At 43.0% G+C, this 18285-nt stretch overlaps 1 protein-coding gene across 2 annotated transcripts in view; it reads right to left on the reverse strand.

The window, feature by feature from the left end:
* PNPLA7 (patatin like phospholipase domain containing 7) overlaps positions 1-18285 on the reverse strand; it is a 126816-nt gene that overhangs the window by 27169 nt on the left and 81362 nt on the right. For both annotated transcript variants that reach the window (XM_042786733.1, XM_032999994.2), the window contains exon 26: positions 7459-7615. In XM_042786733.1, coding sequence (XP_042642667.1) covers positions 7459-7615 — 157 coding nt within the window. The remainder of the gene's footprint in view (positions 1-7458; positions 7616-18285) is intronic.

Below are 18285 nucleotides of genomic sequence, written 5' to 3' on the forward strand. Positions count from 1 at the left end.
CTGCTGCTTGGCAGCCACCATTTAGATACTACTACAGGCACCCTACACAAGACAGAAAACCCAAGTCACATTAGGCTTCTTAGAGCACCATAGATACCAACTATTTTACATAAGTGTCCTGGGTTTGGCTGGGACAGAGTTAATTTTCCCCCCCGGAGCTGGTACAGTGCTGTGCTTTGGATTCAGCAGGAGAACAATGTTGATAGCACGCTGATGGTTTAGCTGTTGCTAAGTAGCGCTTACCCCAAGTTAAGAATTTTTCCCTTTCCCATGTTCTGCCAGCGAGCTGGTGTATAAGAAGCTGGGAGGGAGCGTGGCCAGGAGAGCTGAGCCAGCCGGGCTAAAGGGCTATTCCATACCCCGGGACATCATGCCCAGTACAGAAACGGGGGGGAGCTGGCGGGGGGGCGGATTGCTGCTCGGGCATTGGTCAGCATTGGGCATCACTTGCCGTCTCTTGGGTTTTATTTCTCTCTTTTATTATACTAATTTTCATTACTATTATTATTATATTTTATTATTATAGTTTTTATTTTATTTTAGTTATTGAATCATTCCTCTCTCAACCCAGGAGTTTTACCTTTTTCTCAGTTGTCCCCCCCATCCCACTGGGACAGGGGAGCACTGAGCGAGCAGCTGTGTGGTGCTCAGCTGCTGGCTGGGGTTAAACCACGACAGTCCTTTTTGGTGCCCAACATGGGGCACAAAGGGTTGAGAAAACATAACACACTGTCAGATGTGTCTCTTTTAAACACGTATACGGTAATTAAGCTTTAATGGATTCCTTTATTTCTTTTTTCATTTTTTTCCAAGTGCATTACATCTCTGCACTAACCTACAAGATAAAACGATGAAAATACCTAAACTAGATGGCATTATGGCCACTGTATTTATCCCATAACCATGTTATTGGTCTCAAATCTTAATAAATCCTAACAAAATTCCGTGCCTAATGTATTACCTCATACTCGGTTAAAGTGTGACGGAAGATCAAAAAATTCAATTAAGTCATTTGCAATTAAACAGGGTTTCACTGGATGAAATATTTCTATTAGATGAAATATCTTGTCCCTCTACATGTTCTCTATAACTTAGCAAATAATTTTACAGACAATATGGCATTGTACAGAGGCAGAGACCTACAGCATGAAACAGCTTCTAAACCTGCAGTCTACTAAAGGATCTGTGAACAACATCTGGCCTCTGCTTTACTCTAGCAATGATCTAAAGAAGAGCAGGATTAGCCTACATTGTCACGTTCAGCTGCTTTTAAATATATATTAGGTATCTGCCAGAGAATACATGTCCAAGTATTAAAAAAAAAAAACAAAACAAAACACCAAAAAAAATAAACCCACCCCACAAACAAACAAACCAACCCACCCCCAAACTTTAAAAACAAGTATATAAACAGAAAACATGGGAGAGTGTAAGAGCCTTCACACAAAGCCAATTATGAACCCGTCACCTTCATTCACACCTTCATTTTGGGTTCTGGTGGGGTGAGGACAGTGTGCCAACCTAACTACAGACACGCTACCTACAGCTTCAGAGTTAAATGGAATTAGTTTTGTCCTTAAAATAGGGATTTGGTCTCTGACATTACTTAGAATGATTAAATTGGGGAAAGGCATTTACGTAAAGTCCTTTAATACTGAAGAAAAATCTCTCTAACTTCACACCAAACATTGGGCTATCCTTGTTGCAAATGATCTTTATAATGCTGAGTCTCTACATTTTTCCTGCAATTAATGCTCACAATAATCTTGTACATGAACAAAATACTTCTCATTAATGGTTATTTCTTAATATTTCAATTTCTCGTAACTGGAAGATGCCCTTTCAGCTGAGGCTGATGGCCAACAGCCTCCCTCAGCCTTCCAAGAATAGCTTCTACCACCTACCATTCTTAGGATAAATTAAGTTAAAGATCACCCTTCGGAAAGGCAGCGAGAGCCTTCTGACTTCTGCTCCACTTCATACTTCTCTGAGAACCAACAGCACAAGGACCAACACCAGCATCTCCAAGAACAATGCAGCTTCAGTTCCCCACATAACAGTGACGGGAAGCACAGCCTTAAGGCATCTTTACCAGTTCTCTTGGGAGAGAGCAGGTATTTTGCAATTCTTCATTAACTTCTCATGAACTTTAATTTTAACAGCTCTGCTGCAAGATGAGCTTTCTTTTTAAACAGACCTTCGATCCTAAAATTATTTTTAAAAGCTATCCAGTATAAGGCAACTTCAACAAGGAAGGGACAAGAGCAAACACACAAGATGATGGACAAAACGCCCCCTGAATTGCAATCTCTGGCTGTTTTGTTCTTTGAGGGAGAAAAGTGGTAAACTGGTGTCAAAAACCAGGATAATCCCAGGATTTTTCAATGTTCCTGAGTATAAAAAAAAAGCAAGGGTATAGGAAAATTTGTTGCAAGAACAAAAATTTAAAACAGTAGAACAGATTAAATATTTTTTAAATAGGAGATAGCATCCAGAATTTCTTTTAGTGCTTTTTCAGTGTTCACGTATAAAGTTTCAATGAAACAAGCAAATGAATTCACACAGAAAAAAATGTTAAAGACAAAATAAAAACATAACTCAGGCCAACAGTTTCAGATAAACAGCACTACAGTGATATATTTATCCCAAAGGCAGGAATTACAGATAATGGAAGTTCAGATTTAAAGGTAAACTATTAAGAAATCTAAGAGTTGAAGAAGATTAAAATTAAGCCTTCTAAGAAGCTGTAGCCATCTCAGAGTCAGGTAAAGGCGAGAAGCAAGGTAAGTAAATATATGTTTAAAATCAGATTCAGATGTCCTGATTCTGTAACATTAAGATGCCATCTGCATGATCATTAGTTGATATGATTGCTACAGAGTAGAAATAGGATGGTTTGGTGCCTTAACTGGGCTTTTCAAAGCAATAGGAATGTTAGGATTTTGCATGCAACCTTTTATCTGCATTTCCAAAATTCTAATGCTAGATTTAGGATTAACACCCAAAATAATATGAATGAAATGGTAAATATGAACCAGCAGCCCTTATCACTATATGAAAATAGCTTTTTTCCTGTACTACTTAATATAACAAATTTTTAAGGTTTAAAAAACCACACCCAGTATTTTTGTCTTCTGTTGTTAATAATCTTAAATACAGAATTCCATCTGAAAGGCAAGGCTTCAGGGAAGGAGCGCTTCAGCTGGCTTACAGGGGAAAAGCAATCTGTCCTGCTTTAATTTTTGCAGAGACGCCTGGTGAATAAAACCTTCCAAACTGGTTGATAAAGTTTTAAAGATGCAATTAAAAAGCACCAAACCGCAGCAGAGTCCACCTTGGCAGGCCGATGCTGTCCTCGAGCACCAGCAGGCTGGAGGACGCCCAAAGCAGGTTCTCTGCTGCAGCTCATCAACCCAATTTAAGAGACAATATGTGCACATTCATTAACGTGCAATCTGTAATGAACTTTTTATTTATTTAGGATTCACTGTGAGCTTTCAAGCTGCTCTGGCTGGTGTTACCGTTTGCCGTGCCTGAACCAGGGCTAAGTCACAGTAACCAAGACTCCCTTCACCTGGGGGACTGCAACCAGTTTATTTTGCTGATCCCCTCTGGTCAGGAGGTATCTTTCCTATGATATCCTGCCCGCTCTTCATGCCAGTGTCGTTTGGCAGTGTTTGCCTACTCAGCTCAGATTTTATGTTTGTTTGCAGGGATCTGTCCTTGTAGCTGTTGTTATACAGGAAGATCTGGCAGACAGAGTAAAACAGTGTGGGATGCAAAGCGATTTAACAAAACACTGCACCTATGAAGGATGCTCTGCCTCGCTCCCACATGGAGTTTGTGGTCCCCAGGGCTGGCCATCACCCCCCCCCCACGAGCCCCTCTGCCGAGCCACGCAGTCGGTCGCGCGCTGCCGCCGCGCCGCTCCCCAGCGCTCCCCAGCCATCCCGAACCCGCGCCTGGGCCCACACGGGCTACGGGAGCAGGCCTCACCCTGGTATGGCAGAGAACAGCTTTTTTTTCCTCAAAACAACAGATGTAACAGATCAAGGAGAGCTTCGGGATCCAGGCTGACAGCAGTTTGGTCTGACCCAAACTGGGACTGATGGTTCTGCCTCCCCCTGCCCTGGGTCAGCACAGCTGCCCTCGCAGCAGGCAGCTCCAGGAGCTGAGCTGGCCAGAAATTAGCATGACAGGGAAGAAAAAAAGGGATGAATTTTTGGCCAGATCAGCTCATCAAACCACAGTCTCTCCCAACGCATGAATACGAGAGCAGTGGTAGGCAGAGGCAGAATCTCATGACTGCAACCTCAGAAACCCCCCACGTTTATTTTAGCTGTCCATGCAATCACAGACAGCAAACGACTGCAGCATCCTGCCCAGCAATTCTTAATTCTCATTATGGGAAGCCTTTTAACTACACATGCCTACAACCATATTCCCTTCAACAGTAGAATATTCCATTCTTTGTGAAATATTTATACTTTGAAATACTAATTCTCCAATTAAAAAAACAAGAAAAAACAACAATCTGCAAACATGAAAGCTTTTGCTTGTTTGTTTTGCTGGTTAAACACAGGTACAGAAGACACACAGAGACAATATATCATAACGAGCCTGACTGGTAATTTTTATACCCCTCTATATTTTGACAAAAAGAGTAATTTTTTTCTTTGCTGCTTCATTAGGTCCAGAAAACACATCCCATTAAAAATGTCCCTTCTCCCAGCCCCAAGTGTACAACTAGAAATATGACAATTTCTAAAAATACCAAAAAGAGAAATAATTGCAGGACAAAAACAGCATTTATTTTGATTGATTAAAAAATTAAATAAGTATCAGAGTTATCTAATCCATCACAGTGAAGATACTTCAAAAAAACCCACAGGTTAAAAAATCCAGGCTGCAAGGTTTTGCACAAAGAGCACTCAGCAATAACCTTCACCAGCAAAAGCTCACAGGCTTTAGAGGAGCAGAATCAGCAGCTTCTGTAGCAGGGAGGGCTCAAGCCTTTTTGCATAACGTTGGCTTAACACAGGCCGTTCCCCAGAGCATCTCTTGCACAGCAGCCGCCTCCTGCAGCGGTCCTCGCCAGCAGCGATGCTGCTCTGGAGGACAGCAGGAGCAGTCCTCTAACTTTCGGACGCTGGGAATTTGGGGCTTATCTGCTGAGTTTGTCACCTCGCTCACACTCGGTTCCCTTCAGGTGGATCTTCTATAAATCCCCAACAAATCTCCCTGCAGAGCTACACAGAGCCAGTGCTCAGTGAAAGCAGCCTCTCTCCCTGCTCAGTCTACAGTTGCTGCAACACAATACAGAAGAAAACAACTCGGAATACCCACTGTTAAAAAGATTTATAATCCCTCAAGCTACTTTGTACATTAGCTGTGATCTGATCTTGGAGAGAGGGTTTTCATGGCTTTCTTCAATTTACAATGCAACCATTTTGCTGGACTGTGCTGTTAACAGTGAAAAGGGCTTCAAACAGAGCGATCTTTTCTTTTTTCCTTCTCAAACCCTTGAACAATTTCTGGTTTGGATGCAGACCTGGCAAGCTTGTCAGAACACTCATGGAAAACCTCAAGAAAATCCATTCTTCATTAATAGGATGAAACATTTGCTCTAACAGAGGTCATTAACCTCTCCCCCAGTTACTTATTTGTAGATTTCAAGGTACCAATACCTGAAAGAGCCAGAGGCTGGGCCAAAACCTGCCTTTTCATTTGTGAAACATTCTCTGAGCTTTGTAATTTGTGTTCAAAAGTTTATCAATGGATTAAATTTCTTCATTTCATCTTTAACTATTCCTGGTAAAAGCGAATGTAATTCCAGATTAGGCTGGCAAACTCAAGAGCTTCAGTGCTGGAAATGAAGCCAGCTTCGATGGGAGCACACACAGCCCTGAGAAGCCCAGAAAACAGCATTTCCAGCTCTGCATCACCCCCCTGCACAGAAGAGATCTGACAAGTTAACAAACAAGAGGAGATAATCCTCTGGACAAATGCACAGAGGAAAATTCCATCGCTCCAGCCTAACCAAGAGCAAGGGAGAGAGGGCAGGGAGCCACAGATGCGGGAAGCCAGGAAAACATTTCAGGGAGGTATCATGGCATACTCACCCTGCTCAGATGCTGTCCCGTAAGCATCTGGTAGTGACCAATGTGGGAGGTAAAGTCCGCAAGGTTAAATAGATGTCTCATACGATTCAGTACAATTGTTCTTATGTCCTTAAATCTCAAACCTCCTCCACCTTTGCAACCCCAGCAAACTGCTCTGTACCATTAACAGTTTATGTTTCAGGTGCTTCCCAGCCCAGCCAGGCACAGGCAGTTCTAAAATAAAAAGCACAAAATCCACATTCTTCTAGCAACCAGTGGCAGGGAGGTGAAACAGAGTCCCATGGTCCTCTGCCCGCCAGGACAGCACAAACATGCTGGGGCCTCAATTTGTATTTTAATGCCCCAGACTGACTAGCTTGCAAAGTAAGTGGTGTCTTACCAAGATACAGTAGATTTTGCCTCAAAGCTGTGGCAGGTTAGAAAACATTTGGGAAAGGGAAGCAGTATACATGTGCCAACTACAGACTCCTATTCCCCCCTAAAGAATATCTAAGCAGACCTAGAGGTTAATCTAATTTAGAAAACTCCCTGTGTTGCTTCCTTTTCAATAAGAAAACCAACATGAAAATGTGGTTTTCATACGAATAATACAAAGTTGTAACTAGCAAATTTCAGAAATAACACTAACCTCCACCTTTAGTCAATTTGAACCAGTGTAATCTGGTGCTAATACAATTCTTCCCCAACATCTTATCAATAAACAAATACACCCACAGAAGTCACTATTTAAAACAACCTTCCCAAACCTTGGTTTAATTATGAAAATGTGGTTTTGCTTGCATTAAATACTTAAAGTTAAAAATTTCTCCTGAACCAGAGTACCACCACTCTGGAGTTCTCAGGCTACACCGTGAATTACGCATTTTGTACTTAGTTTAGAGAAGGATTACCTCTGTCAATCAGTTCCACTGAAAAATGACAGCATGTGAGAACGAAAGAGAGAAAATTATACAAAAGAGAAACACATTTGTTGAAAGTTGGAAAGGAAACAGATTCCAGCACATAAAAAGAGAAGATAAAACAAAGATAAACACAGGCTAACACACTGAAACATCACTTCACGCTTACAGTGTGACTAGAATTTGTGCAGAGCAAAGTCAAGCATTTGACTCCTGCCTCCTCGGGCGCTCGCATCGCCTGCCAGCGTGACAGCGAGCAGCTTTCCCAATTCTCTCTCTCGCTGCCGGGCAGGGGCCCTTTTTTGTCATACAGGCACCAAAGTGCAGATGGCTGCACTTTCCTTGGGTGGCAGCTTGTGCACTGCTGCCTGCTAAGGCTTGTGGTTAAGCTCTTGCATTCCATCTGAGGAGAGAAGTGCAACATTTCCAATGCTTACCATGGCCCACTGCCTAGCTTTGATCCTCATCTGATTGTAGCTGCGTTCTTCGGCGTACAAGGCACTCATAAAAGCACCAATAGATGTTCCTCCAATCATATCTACAGGGATGCCAGCTTCAATCAGCGCTCTGATAACTCCCACTTGGGAGCATCCCCTGTGCCAAGAAAAGAGAAAAAAAGACATTATGAGACAAACAGCCACTGAAAGAGCATAACGACATGAATGCCACCACCTAATGGAACTTGAGTGGGCACTAGCTCAACTGCCAATCTCTTGCTAAACAAGCCCCAATGCCAGAGAAAGAGGTCATGAATGCAGAAATCTTCAAATAGACTCCCTGAGGATCCTAAGAAGTACAGACCACCCAGCCGGACTTCAGTACAAAAGGCAGTGATACAAAAACAACAGCCAAGAATCAAGCCAGTGGAGGTGAAAGGGAAAAGTCAACATGGCTTTAAGGGAGCAAAGCATCAAAAAATCTACTAGGTTTCTTCCAAAGCAGCCAAGGACAGCTGGATTTCAGAGATCTTTCCAGAAGTCTTTTCCAGTGATTCTTTAAAGAAACTCAGCCAGCCTGGGATCACGGGATGGGTCACCACATGGCTTAATAATGAATTTGCAGATGGAAAACAAAGAGCAAGAAGAGACAGTGATGAGAAGGCAGGAGTTTCATTCAACACAGACCCAGGAAAGGGGCAGATGAGGCGGCAGCGTTTAAGGATGATACAAAATCCTTCAGGACAGTGAATCTACAATCTTCCCTGACTTCAAGAAGTGCAGAAGGACCCCAGAGCAATGATGGAGCCAAGTGATGAACAACAGATGAACCACAGTGTGATGGGACAAGAGAAAAACAGAAGTAGCAATGCTCCTACAGCAATGAGCTCTTAACTAGCTCTGCTCACACAGAGAGATTTTGGAACCACTGTGGATATTCTCTGAAAAATATTAACCTAGTGTTCAGTGCAAGTTCAAAAGACAAATCACGGAAATCAGAATAAACCAGAAAACAATAACACATATCCAGGATGGACCAGCATTTTGAAAACTGCAAGCAAGCTCAGACTTCTCCCTAAAAAAAAAAAATAGCAGACCTAGAAAATGACAGAGAAGCACAAAAGACGACCAGAATATGGAAAGGACTTAACATGAGAAGAAACTAGACTCAAATCTCTGACTGGGGAAGATCGTGACTGATTGGAGACATGCAGGGCCAGCCATCGATGTCACCATGCAGAAAGTTTTATGCAAAGGAAAGAACTTACACACAGATACATGTATGTAAAGCACAAATTGGGGAAACCACTGTTACCACATGCTGAAGGGGTCAAATCACAAATGAATTTAAATGTGGAGTGGATGAATCAAAGGTACCAGGCTGCCAGTGGCCACTAAACATGAAAAATCAGAGGTGCAACCTTGCATTCAAGAAGCTCAGAGGCTGATAATTGTTGCAAATACTCGTTTCCAAAGCAATCACTACTACCTACCATCAGAAATGAGAAAGCAGAGGTGGAGCATCTGATTTGATCTTCTAAACAGCAACTCCCTAACGGGAGAGGGATCCTTGTCTGTTCCACAGAACCATTACAGAAACAGAGAAATTAGCAGTAGAGGCTGATTGCCTTCCTGTCAATAGAAAATTATGGCCTCTGGTTTCAAATGCTCTGTCCAATTAATACCAAGCATGTCAGTCAGCTCATTCCACCTGGATGGATGCTTTGCTAAGCCATACTGCAGTAAAAATCTTCCTTTTCCCATTTTCATCCCATTTTGCTGTCCCTCCCCGGTTTGCTCTATTTCCGTCCTCTTTCCCCTTGCTGTTTACATCCTATAAATACTTGCTAACAGCTGCCAAGTCCATCGTAGGTGTCATTTGGCCAAGCTATGCTGAACGCATTCTTTCCATCTAAATAAATCCCCTCCAGCTGCTGAAATGCTTTGAGACAGGTTCTTGGTTGTACTGGTGTAAATGACTTCAATGACAGATCTGTGCTGGTGTAATCCAAGAGCAGAAAATGGCTCATTCAGCTTTCCTCTCCAAATTCTCCTTCCCCTGCTTTACTATTGCTTCTTCTCATAAGACGCCTTAAGTTAAAAGAACTTTATTTTTATCCCTGCCAGAGGAGCCCATTGTTTTTAGGCTTTCAGTTTGCAGCTATTTTTACAATCTGCTTCTTGTGCCTGGCACTTACTGCTGCCTTATCCCTCTGTGCAGTCACTAGCTGATACTGATGTTTCACTGAGGAACAGACCTTGCAGTACCCAACTTGCTTTCTGAAGAAAGCCTACATCATGTGGATTTGTTAAGACATGTTAAGCACTATAAAGCGTGTCCGGCTTGCGATTTTAAACTGGCCAGGACTGGCCCCAGACTGATTCTCTCCCTTTAAGCTCATCTGAAACTGGATCTCCTCATGCGTGCTTTCATGTGCCCATAAAATACAAGGGATTTGATGTGATCACTCTGGATTTGTTTTAACTTTTCTGTATGATGCCCTTGAATGAATAACAAAAGATTAGTATTACTTCTACCGGCAAGCCATCACCTCTGTGTCATGCATCAGCAGAGTCCCTGCCAATATCCAGCTAAACGTGTAACAGCCACGTATCTCCAACAGACGCATCAATTTCAAAGCACTGACCTGCAAGATGGGAATGGAAGTACTTTTCTTGCTCAGAAAGGGGCCTCCTATAAACTGCCATACGAAATTATGTTTCATTTATACATGACTACAAAGCTGATTCTTCCAGTTCCAGCATCCGGAACAGAAGCATTCGTGACTGACTGTATTTGTGAAAAACCCACCCCATTTTGCCATGTACCACCCAGCCTCCTGAAAGATATAAACGGTCTTTTTCCTCTCTACCCACAGCTTTAAGCCACCATTGCCCCAGCAACACTACTACGTGAAACTTTTCAACAGCTCCTCGCAGTTGGCTCTCTCTTGGCCACTTCTTCGCAGCTCAGGGCGTCCGTAAACACAGGCGGGCTGCCAAGGGAAGCTGTGTGCCGGCGCCTCGCCAGGCAGCACGCATCCCGCTCACTGACAACTTGCCGGCGCATCACGGAGAGCCGGTGTGGGCAGCTCTCATGCTACAACTGAGGAGGAAAAGAAACTGAAGCCAGGAGCCAGGTCCCTGTTAACAGTCAGAGTACCAGGGCAGAAAAAAAAACAGGGATCGTGCACTTCTTGTAATACCAGGCAGAGTTTCACAGGGGACCTGTCCTGTTTTTAGGCAACATGTGAAAATACAAGTGTTTGGCAAGAGAAGTATAAAGGAAGATTGCTTGTGCTGATGCTGTACGTACACATCAGTGCCAGAGCACTTGCGTGGAGTGGAGGAAGAGACAGGGAAAATCTCGGGAAAATCACCTGGCTGACACTGAGCTGAATGTCACTTAAGAGTACAGGAGGAACAGGGAAGCCCGTCTCGATATGAGGAAGGCGAGTCTCAGATAGGGGATGCACAGTGTGTTTCTGGAGCTGCACACGCAGCTGTCCTTTGCTTTAAAGCTGCCTGATGGTGCAGCTGGATGGAGCATTTCCCCTGCCAGGATTAACGCCTGACCCCACGACAGTGACAAGGACTCCTGGCACCAAGGACAAATGGCCCACAAGAGTATGTTCATACAAACTGCACCAGAACCCAAAGATTCGCCCAAGAAGTGCAGAGTCTTTATATTAACAAAAACTCTTCCATCATGTATCACTCCCTAGGACAGGCCTGATTAATTAGTGCCCTTTGCAGAGAGAACAGAAACAGCACCAACCAGTTCAAGGAGGAACTGGAAATAAGAGCCACGCTCCGTTTTCACCCCTGCCACTGCATTGCAACCTGATCTGAGCAAGGCAAGTCACGGGCTGCTCTGGGCATCGGCTGCCCCGCACTGCTGCTCACTGCACTACTTACCAAATTCATGCTCAATATTCTTAAAAGGCCTCCAAAAGCAGTGCTGTACTTCTGAAATTCCAATCACCATTATTTCTTTACCGCTAATGGTCATAAATGATCATGGAGCAGTGAGAGGAGTTATGGGGCTGAAGACGCGCTTCCTTGAAAATAATGCAGCGTAGCAAGCAGAGAGCACAGCCTTTTTGGCAGAAGGTCTTTGCAGGAAAATTCCTGCTCCTGAAACAAGCCCTTGCTTTCATCCCCTGGGGACACGCCACTGGCATGTGACTGTAATGCACGAAGGCTAGAGCACAAGTGATAAAAGAAAAATTCTTCTGCAAGATGTGCATGTGTCAGCTCCACACGTGCCTGCCAGAGCTCTGATTAGATATGACTCTCAGGAAGAGGCGAGCAAATGCAGCAGGACATTTCAGATTAAAGCGGCAGCCAGAATACAGGCTGTTCTCTGTGCTCAGGTCAGGGGGCTGAAAAAATGCCATTAATACAAAAACAGAGCCTGCGCACTGATATTTTCTCCACGAGCCACATTTAACGTATCAATAGGATGTTTGCCTGTCAGCGTTAGAATAAATACAATACTGTGAGCACACAGAGAGGGGATGGTCACAGTCTGAAAAATGAGTAACAGAGCAGCAAGGCTGCAGCTTGAGCACGCTGCACACCTCCAAAGTCCACTTCAGTTTCAGAAAGGAAGAGAAAATACAGCTCAGGCATTCAGCCTCCCCAGCACCCCTCTCTTCTCCTAATTGACTCATCAGGATGAAGGAGATGTCTCTGAATGCGCTGAAGAGATGTTATTTCCTTTAGTAAAAACAGGATTAAGGTCATGGCTGAGCTCTATTGCGTCTCTAACCAAAGCCTTCCTGGAGCAGGACACACGGCTCACTGCACCACCTTCCTGATGTAGTTAACTGGCAAAGTAAGTAGAAAAATAGAGAAATTGCCAAGGGGACTTTACCAAGCTCCACTAGAGCCTAACAAACCCGAATTAAGGCTCTCTCATAGCCTTAAAACTCCTGAAGAAGCAAAGCTATACAAATAAAACCAGTTTTTCCTTCATATAACAGCTTTGAATCAAAGCACATTACGAGCAGTTGTTAGATGACCTCGCTTATGGGGTAAGTGCAGATGAATATGTATTTACTATATCTATTTTAGAGATGCACGAAAGTGGTGCGTTGGGCAGCCACTACACCAGGGCTGCTTTGAAAGCACTAGAAATAAATTGAAGGTGACTGAGCTTCTAGCCCATGGGAATGGACAGCACGTCCCAAAATCCTGCCAGGTATGGCAGGTGGGCTCACCTGTGCTCCTTGGAGTGGGATCCTGAAACTGGGGCTGGTTACTGAAGCAGCAGATCTCAGACTAATGGATAGAGCTACATCTGCTACAGAACTGTTACCTGAATAACATCTTTGGTGGTGGTGGTGTTAGATACTTCTCAGAGTTATTCTGGAAGTGCTCATTGTATTGAGGCAGGGGGGAAATTAGATGTTATTTAAATGAAGGGCTATACAGAGAGGTGTCTGGAAATGTGAGATAAAGAGATGTTTCTTCTTTATGTAAGAAGCAGCATTTTTGGTATGTGTTTTGTTGCCAATCCTGATGTTGAGTGGCACAGTCACTGATTTAGAAAGCAAGCAAGTCTTCTACAAGTTGCTGTATTATCTCCAGTTTGGCACCTTCAATCTGTTGCAGCTGCAACAATACATACAAACATCGCTTTGAAATCTAATTGTACTTGTATCTTTCCAATAACATTATTTCCCAGCTTTCCTGACCATAAAACTTCCCAGTATTATAAATTTGTCAGAATAATTGCAATGATTATCTGTCAGCTCAAAAGGACAGAAAACAGACCACTACATTTCTGCTTCTGCTGTACTACTTGTGCACTTACAAGGAAGTTTCCAATCTGGACAGCATTAATTATTTAGCTTAGAAATGGGGCTTGCTTAGAGGGAATAATCCCCACATTACTGAGTTCTCATCCTAACATTCAGCTACCAACAGGATCTTTCCCAGCAGCTGCTCTGAAGTCAGCTTTCTCCCTTCCACTGCCCATTTTAAAAATTATCCCCAGATACACACATATTGATCCAGAGACCTGAATTCTTCCCGTCTTCCCCTCCATTAGCAACAGCCTCGTTTCATCCTCCCACTTAGCTTTGCCCTCAGATTCCCACCATCTCCCTAAGTGAGAGCTAAGGAGCCATTTTCCCTTTAGCCTCACCATGCTATAGAGATTGCACATTAACCCTGCACACTCAGCGCTACGCAGGCATGTTTGGCAGAAAAGGCAACTCCTATTTATCAGAAGTCTAGCGAAACTACCTTCCTGCAAGAAAATCCAAATACCATGTCCTTTTAGCACTGATCATGTTTCTGCTTTATATACTACCTTTAGAGAGATTCGTGCTTGACACAGAAGTAAATGTGCAAAAATTCTTCAGCCTTTCCAGGAAGGCTGTCAGGTCTATCTAGTCCTGGGGTGTGAAGGGATACATGAATAAGCCATTGGAGGGGAGGAAAAAAACAAAAACCAAAACCAAAAAACCCACAAAACACCAAAATAAAGCCAGAGGAAAAGTAAATCAGAAAATGCATCAGGGTTTCTGTTTTCTGATTCCACCTGCCAGGAATATGCTCCAGTAGGTACGTGCAGGAGGAGGAAGGAGTGAAGGGAGGCTGAATGACAAACTGCACCCCCCATCACTCTCCACTTGGGGACAAAATCCTGTCTCTTACTCTAAGCCAAGAAACAATTCCAGTTATCTGCAAAGAAAGATAATTTATTTGGAAAATAAATATATCCCCTTTCCCCCACCCCTCTGAGACTTATTTGTGAAAAGTCTTAGAAGAACCCATTTTGAACACGTCTCGAAGCTGCAGAAATAAATTCTTTAAAGTGCTATGTTTTTGTTTTAACCGTGGCTTTACTTACAGCTTCTCTAATCTCATCTTTCTTAACAGGAAAGCTAATTGCCCAGATAAGGTTAGACAGAGATTCCTAAAAATCACAACAATTTAAGAGCTTTACCATCTTCCTGAAAGCATGTAGACTTGCCAACAGAGCATTACAACTGGTACATGGAAAACATTCCCTCAAACTTGCAGCTCTAACACACCACGTGTATTTTCAGCTGGTAAAAAGAAGTGCAAAACTAGTAATGAGTTAAACCACAACTCCACCAGCTCCTTGTTTAATTTCGTCAGTATATCAAAGTACTGCTGTGAATAAATGAGTTTGGTGGGTTGAAGACTGCAGATCAGGACAGGACAGTCCAAATAAACCACTTGCAATTAATTTTTATTTTTTTACGTCGTAACTTTGAAGTAGATGGCTCCCAAGCTCCTGCTGCTTGGAGGATTTAATAGAAGCCATTAAAATCTTCAACCTCCATGGCAAATGGGAGCAAATGAGCAATTACATAGGTGCTACAGATGGGAAAAAGAAAAATCAGATCATTAAGCATTACGTGGGTGCCAAGCCATATGAACACGGCTTTTATGTGCATGTGATGACCCAACTATTACACAACTCACCAAGCAATTAGCATTCAGATCTGATAACAGTCACATGGCTCTGTCTGTGTTTAAGACAACTGCACTTTAAGGCAGAATTCTGAACGGATGTATAAACACAATTAATATGGCTGAGCTCTTGGGCACTACACAAGATGGTCCGTCCCTACGGAAACCAAAGCAAAGCCTCTTAGGAGCAATTACGCTGCAGTCAATTATCACCCATTTGCAAACAGAAAGTCCGAAGCCTTCAGTACGAGTTCACAGCCATGTCTCATGAGGTTTTCCCAACAAAAGCAAATACTTAGAACTCAACATTTTATTTTTAGGACTTGGGTTTTGTTTGTTCAAACAGTGTACTCTAAGGCTGATCTGGATCAGATGTAATATTATGGATCCAAACATAAGCTATCATCATCTCTTCCAAGGAAGAGCCCACTTGCCTTATCTTCCTCCTTCAGCCTCTATAAAACAGCACCAAAAGTAAAACACCAAGTCAAATGTGTAATTTTGTCTTTAAGGATAAATAGTTTAGACTCTTCTCTGTTATTTTAGCTCCTGAATATTGCCCTGAAATCAAATCTGCTTTTCGAAAGACATAGGGAATCCAGGAGCCTGATTGTGTGGCTGTCACAAATTCAGATTTTGGTCTGATTTATCTGCACTTGGCAATGGATGCCCTACTCATGACAAGAGCACAAGCATGCAGGGCACAGGCCACTTCTCCAAACACCTATATGAATAATTACAAGCTCTGAAGCCCCCATACATCAATCTGAGCTTCAAAAGGGGATATAATAAAGAAAAATTACAACTCCACTGTGCACCGAGATACAGATATCTACACACACAAAAACATATTACAGGTCATCAAACATCTTCCCTTTCTCTGATATGCACCTACCACAGCAGCAAGCTAACTGTACGTGAAGGAGGGGGAAGACTGCAGGCTGACTAATGCAAAGGTCACAAGGATTAACCTCAGAGCTACTAAATTTCTTCCCTTCCAAATGTCAAAAGACAGATTTGGCCTGGTGTACAAAGGGATTACTTTGAAGAAAGGGAACTGGAGGAAGGATATTTCAAGTATTCAGGTTTTTTTTTTTTTTCCATGACACAAAGCAAATTCAGCCTCTCTTGTAGCACTTTGATACTTCCATACTGCAGAAATCTTGCTTCATCAGCCGTTATTGGCCATTGACAGACTGCAGATGCTGGATGGTAAGCTTCCCTCTTCCATTTAAAAGAAGGGAAGAAGCATTTTTCAAGTTTCTTTCATATTTCAGTTCCATTTCCTGACACTCTTCACAGCGATATCAGAATGAGGAATGGGATCCTTTTAGCAGTGCATATTCTTCAAGACCTGTCTTGCTATAGAAAAGGAAAGCAGAGTCCTTACATGCCATCTCAGTATCTTGAGCAAGCAATGGGAAATGAAACACAAATTTCATGGGTGCTGCCTGTATCAGGGGGAGAGAAAAAGAAAAAAGGAATTGCAAAAGATCCTCACTCTTATCTTGCATAAGTAGAAATTAGGAAATGGTGTGAACTGAATGCAGAAGGACCCAATCTGTGCCAGGCTGGCTCTGCGCAGGACTGCCAGACATGAAGCTTGAGCTGAGGATCTTTGCCAAACCCAAGCAGAGCTCAGCACCACTGACCACCACTTGCCACACCACCAAGGCTGCTTACCTGCCTGAGGACAGCGCTGGACCCACATTAGCTCTACACAGTCACACATCACCACATCCAGCCATTAACCTTTCCATGGTACCAGGAAAGCAAATGCACACCCCTGGCTGATTAGGACCTGGCACATCCTACACTCAGTTTCAGAGGAAGCTACTCAGGAACCTGCTGGCTTCCACGAGAGCCCCTCTCCTACAGCATCTCTGCACTGTGAGAGAAGACACCAGAGCTAGTGCTGTCCAGAATTGGCTAGGGACTACAGGGTTTGCTGGTGCGGGCTCTTTGCTGCCCAGAACAGGCAAGGATCCTCTCAAATCTCAGCAGCCCCTGCAAAAATGTTGGCCGTGTCTTGGCACTGTACCCAGACAGCAGAAACAGGATCACCAGCAGCCTGGTTATTCCTCAGCCATTGCGCTCTGGAATGAGGCCTTAACTTTATCATAACAATTGGGCTGGATGTCAGATTTCAAGCAAATTCCCCAGACACAACCAACCCATAAAATGAGAGCATAAATCCATATACATTTAAAGATAACAATACCCTCCTAAAACCCCAGCAACTCCTAGTGGTAATGGTCTATATTTCCCTTCCACATATGGGTTTCAGAGCACTTTATAAAGGGTGACCTGCACAGACAGATGCTAAAGCTGAGATGGCAAACACCTCGTTTTACAAGAGGAGAACACAGGTTATATGTGTTTAAGCCATTTGCTCAAACCCATGCGATATCAGGAGCTGAACATCAGTGAAGTGAAATCTTGACTGCCCATTCCTCGCTTCAGTGATTTAACCCTCCATAGCTGCAGCAACTCATAACACCATGAGTGCCTCAGAGAGGCTGGTGTTGCTCTTTCAGAACTATCCTAGCCAAGGTCAAAATGAAGAACAATGGTTTTAGCAATAATTGTGCTTTATAATTTACTTCAGAACAAGTGTGTTTTATCAGATTATATTTTTTGAATGCTTCAAAGAATCAGAATCTAATTTCTACACATTTTTCAAGCTGTTTACTGAATTTTAAATACTGTAGGTTAGAGATAACAAATGAAGGGGATACCCGTGCCCCATTATAAATCAGAGAGCAACCTTAAACATTGCTATCAATAATCTATTTGCAAAATGCAGTGCAGTCCTGAGGCTCACTGCATGATCTGACAATTATTTCAAAGCCAAGTGCATTTCTGCTAAGTTAACAAATAAGGACACCCCCCAGTATGGTAGAAGCAGTTGGCAAACTAAGTTTTTTGCAGTAGGTCCTCTGAGAGAGGACTTGAAAGCAAAGACTGAGAAAGGAGCTAAGGGGCAGATATAAAGACGACAAGCAGGAATGACAGTGGGATGAAAAGGGTATGAAGAAACTGGGTCATCTTAGGTCTGGGATGTGTCAGAAAGGGAAAAAAGAGATTCCCAGATTAACAGAGACATGGCCAAGTAGAAAAAGGGTAAATAGGTTATATACAATCTAGGTAGAAATGGAAGCATGGAAAAGACATTATTAAGCGAGTGCTCAAAGATGAGCATTACTTTTATTCTCCAGCACAAAGAACTGGTAATACCAGCACATTTGGGCTCCATAAATCCTTATCCCTCATACCTTGGGTTGCTCCTCATTAGATTCAGTCTGTGCAAAGTTCTGAACCCAGCAAAAGAGCTGAAGAACATTTATTGTGTTCCAAATTACGTGAGGAACA

Source organism: Tyto alba, unplaced genomic scaffold (genome assembly GCF_018691265.1).
Source record: "Tyto alba isolate M040663 unplaced genomic scaffold, T.alba_DEE_v4.0 Super-Scaffold_11, whole genome shotgun sequence".
Classification (NCBI taxonomy): Eukaryota; Metazoa; Chordata; class Aves; order Strigiformes; family Tytonidae; genus Tyto; species Tyto alba.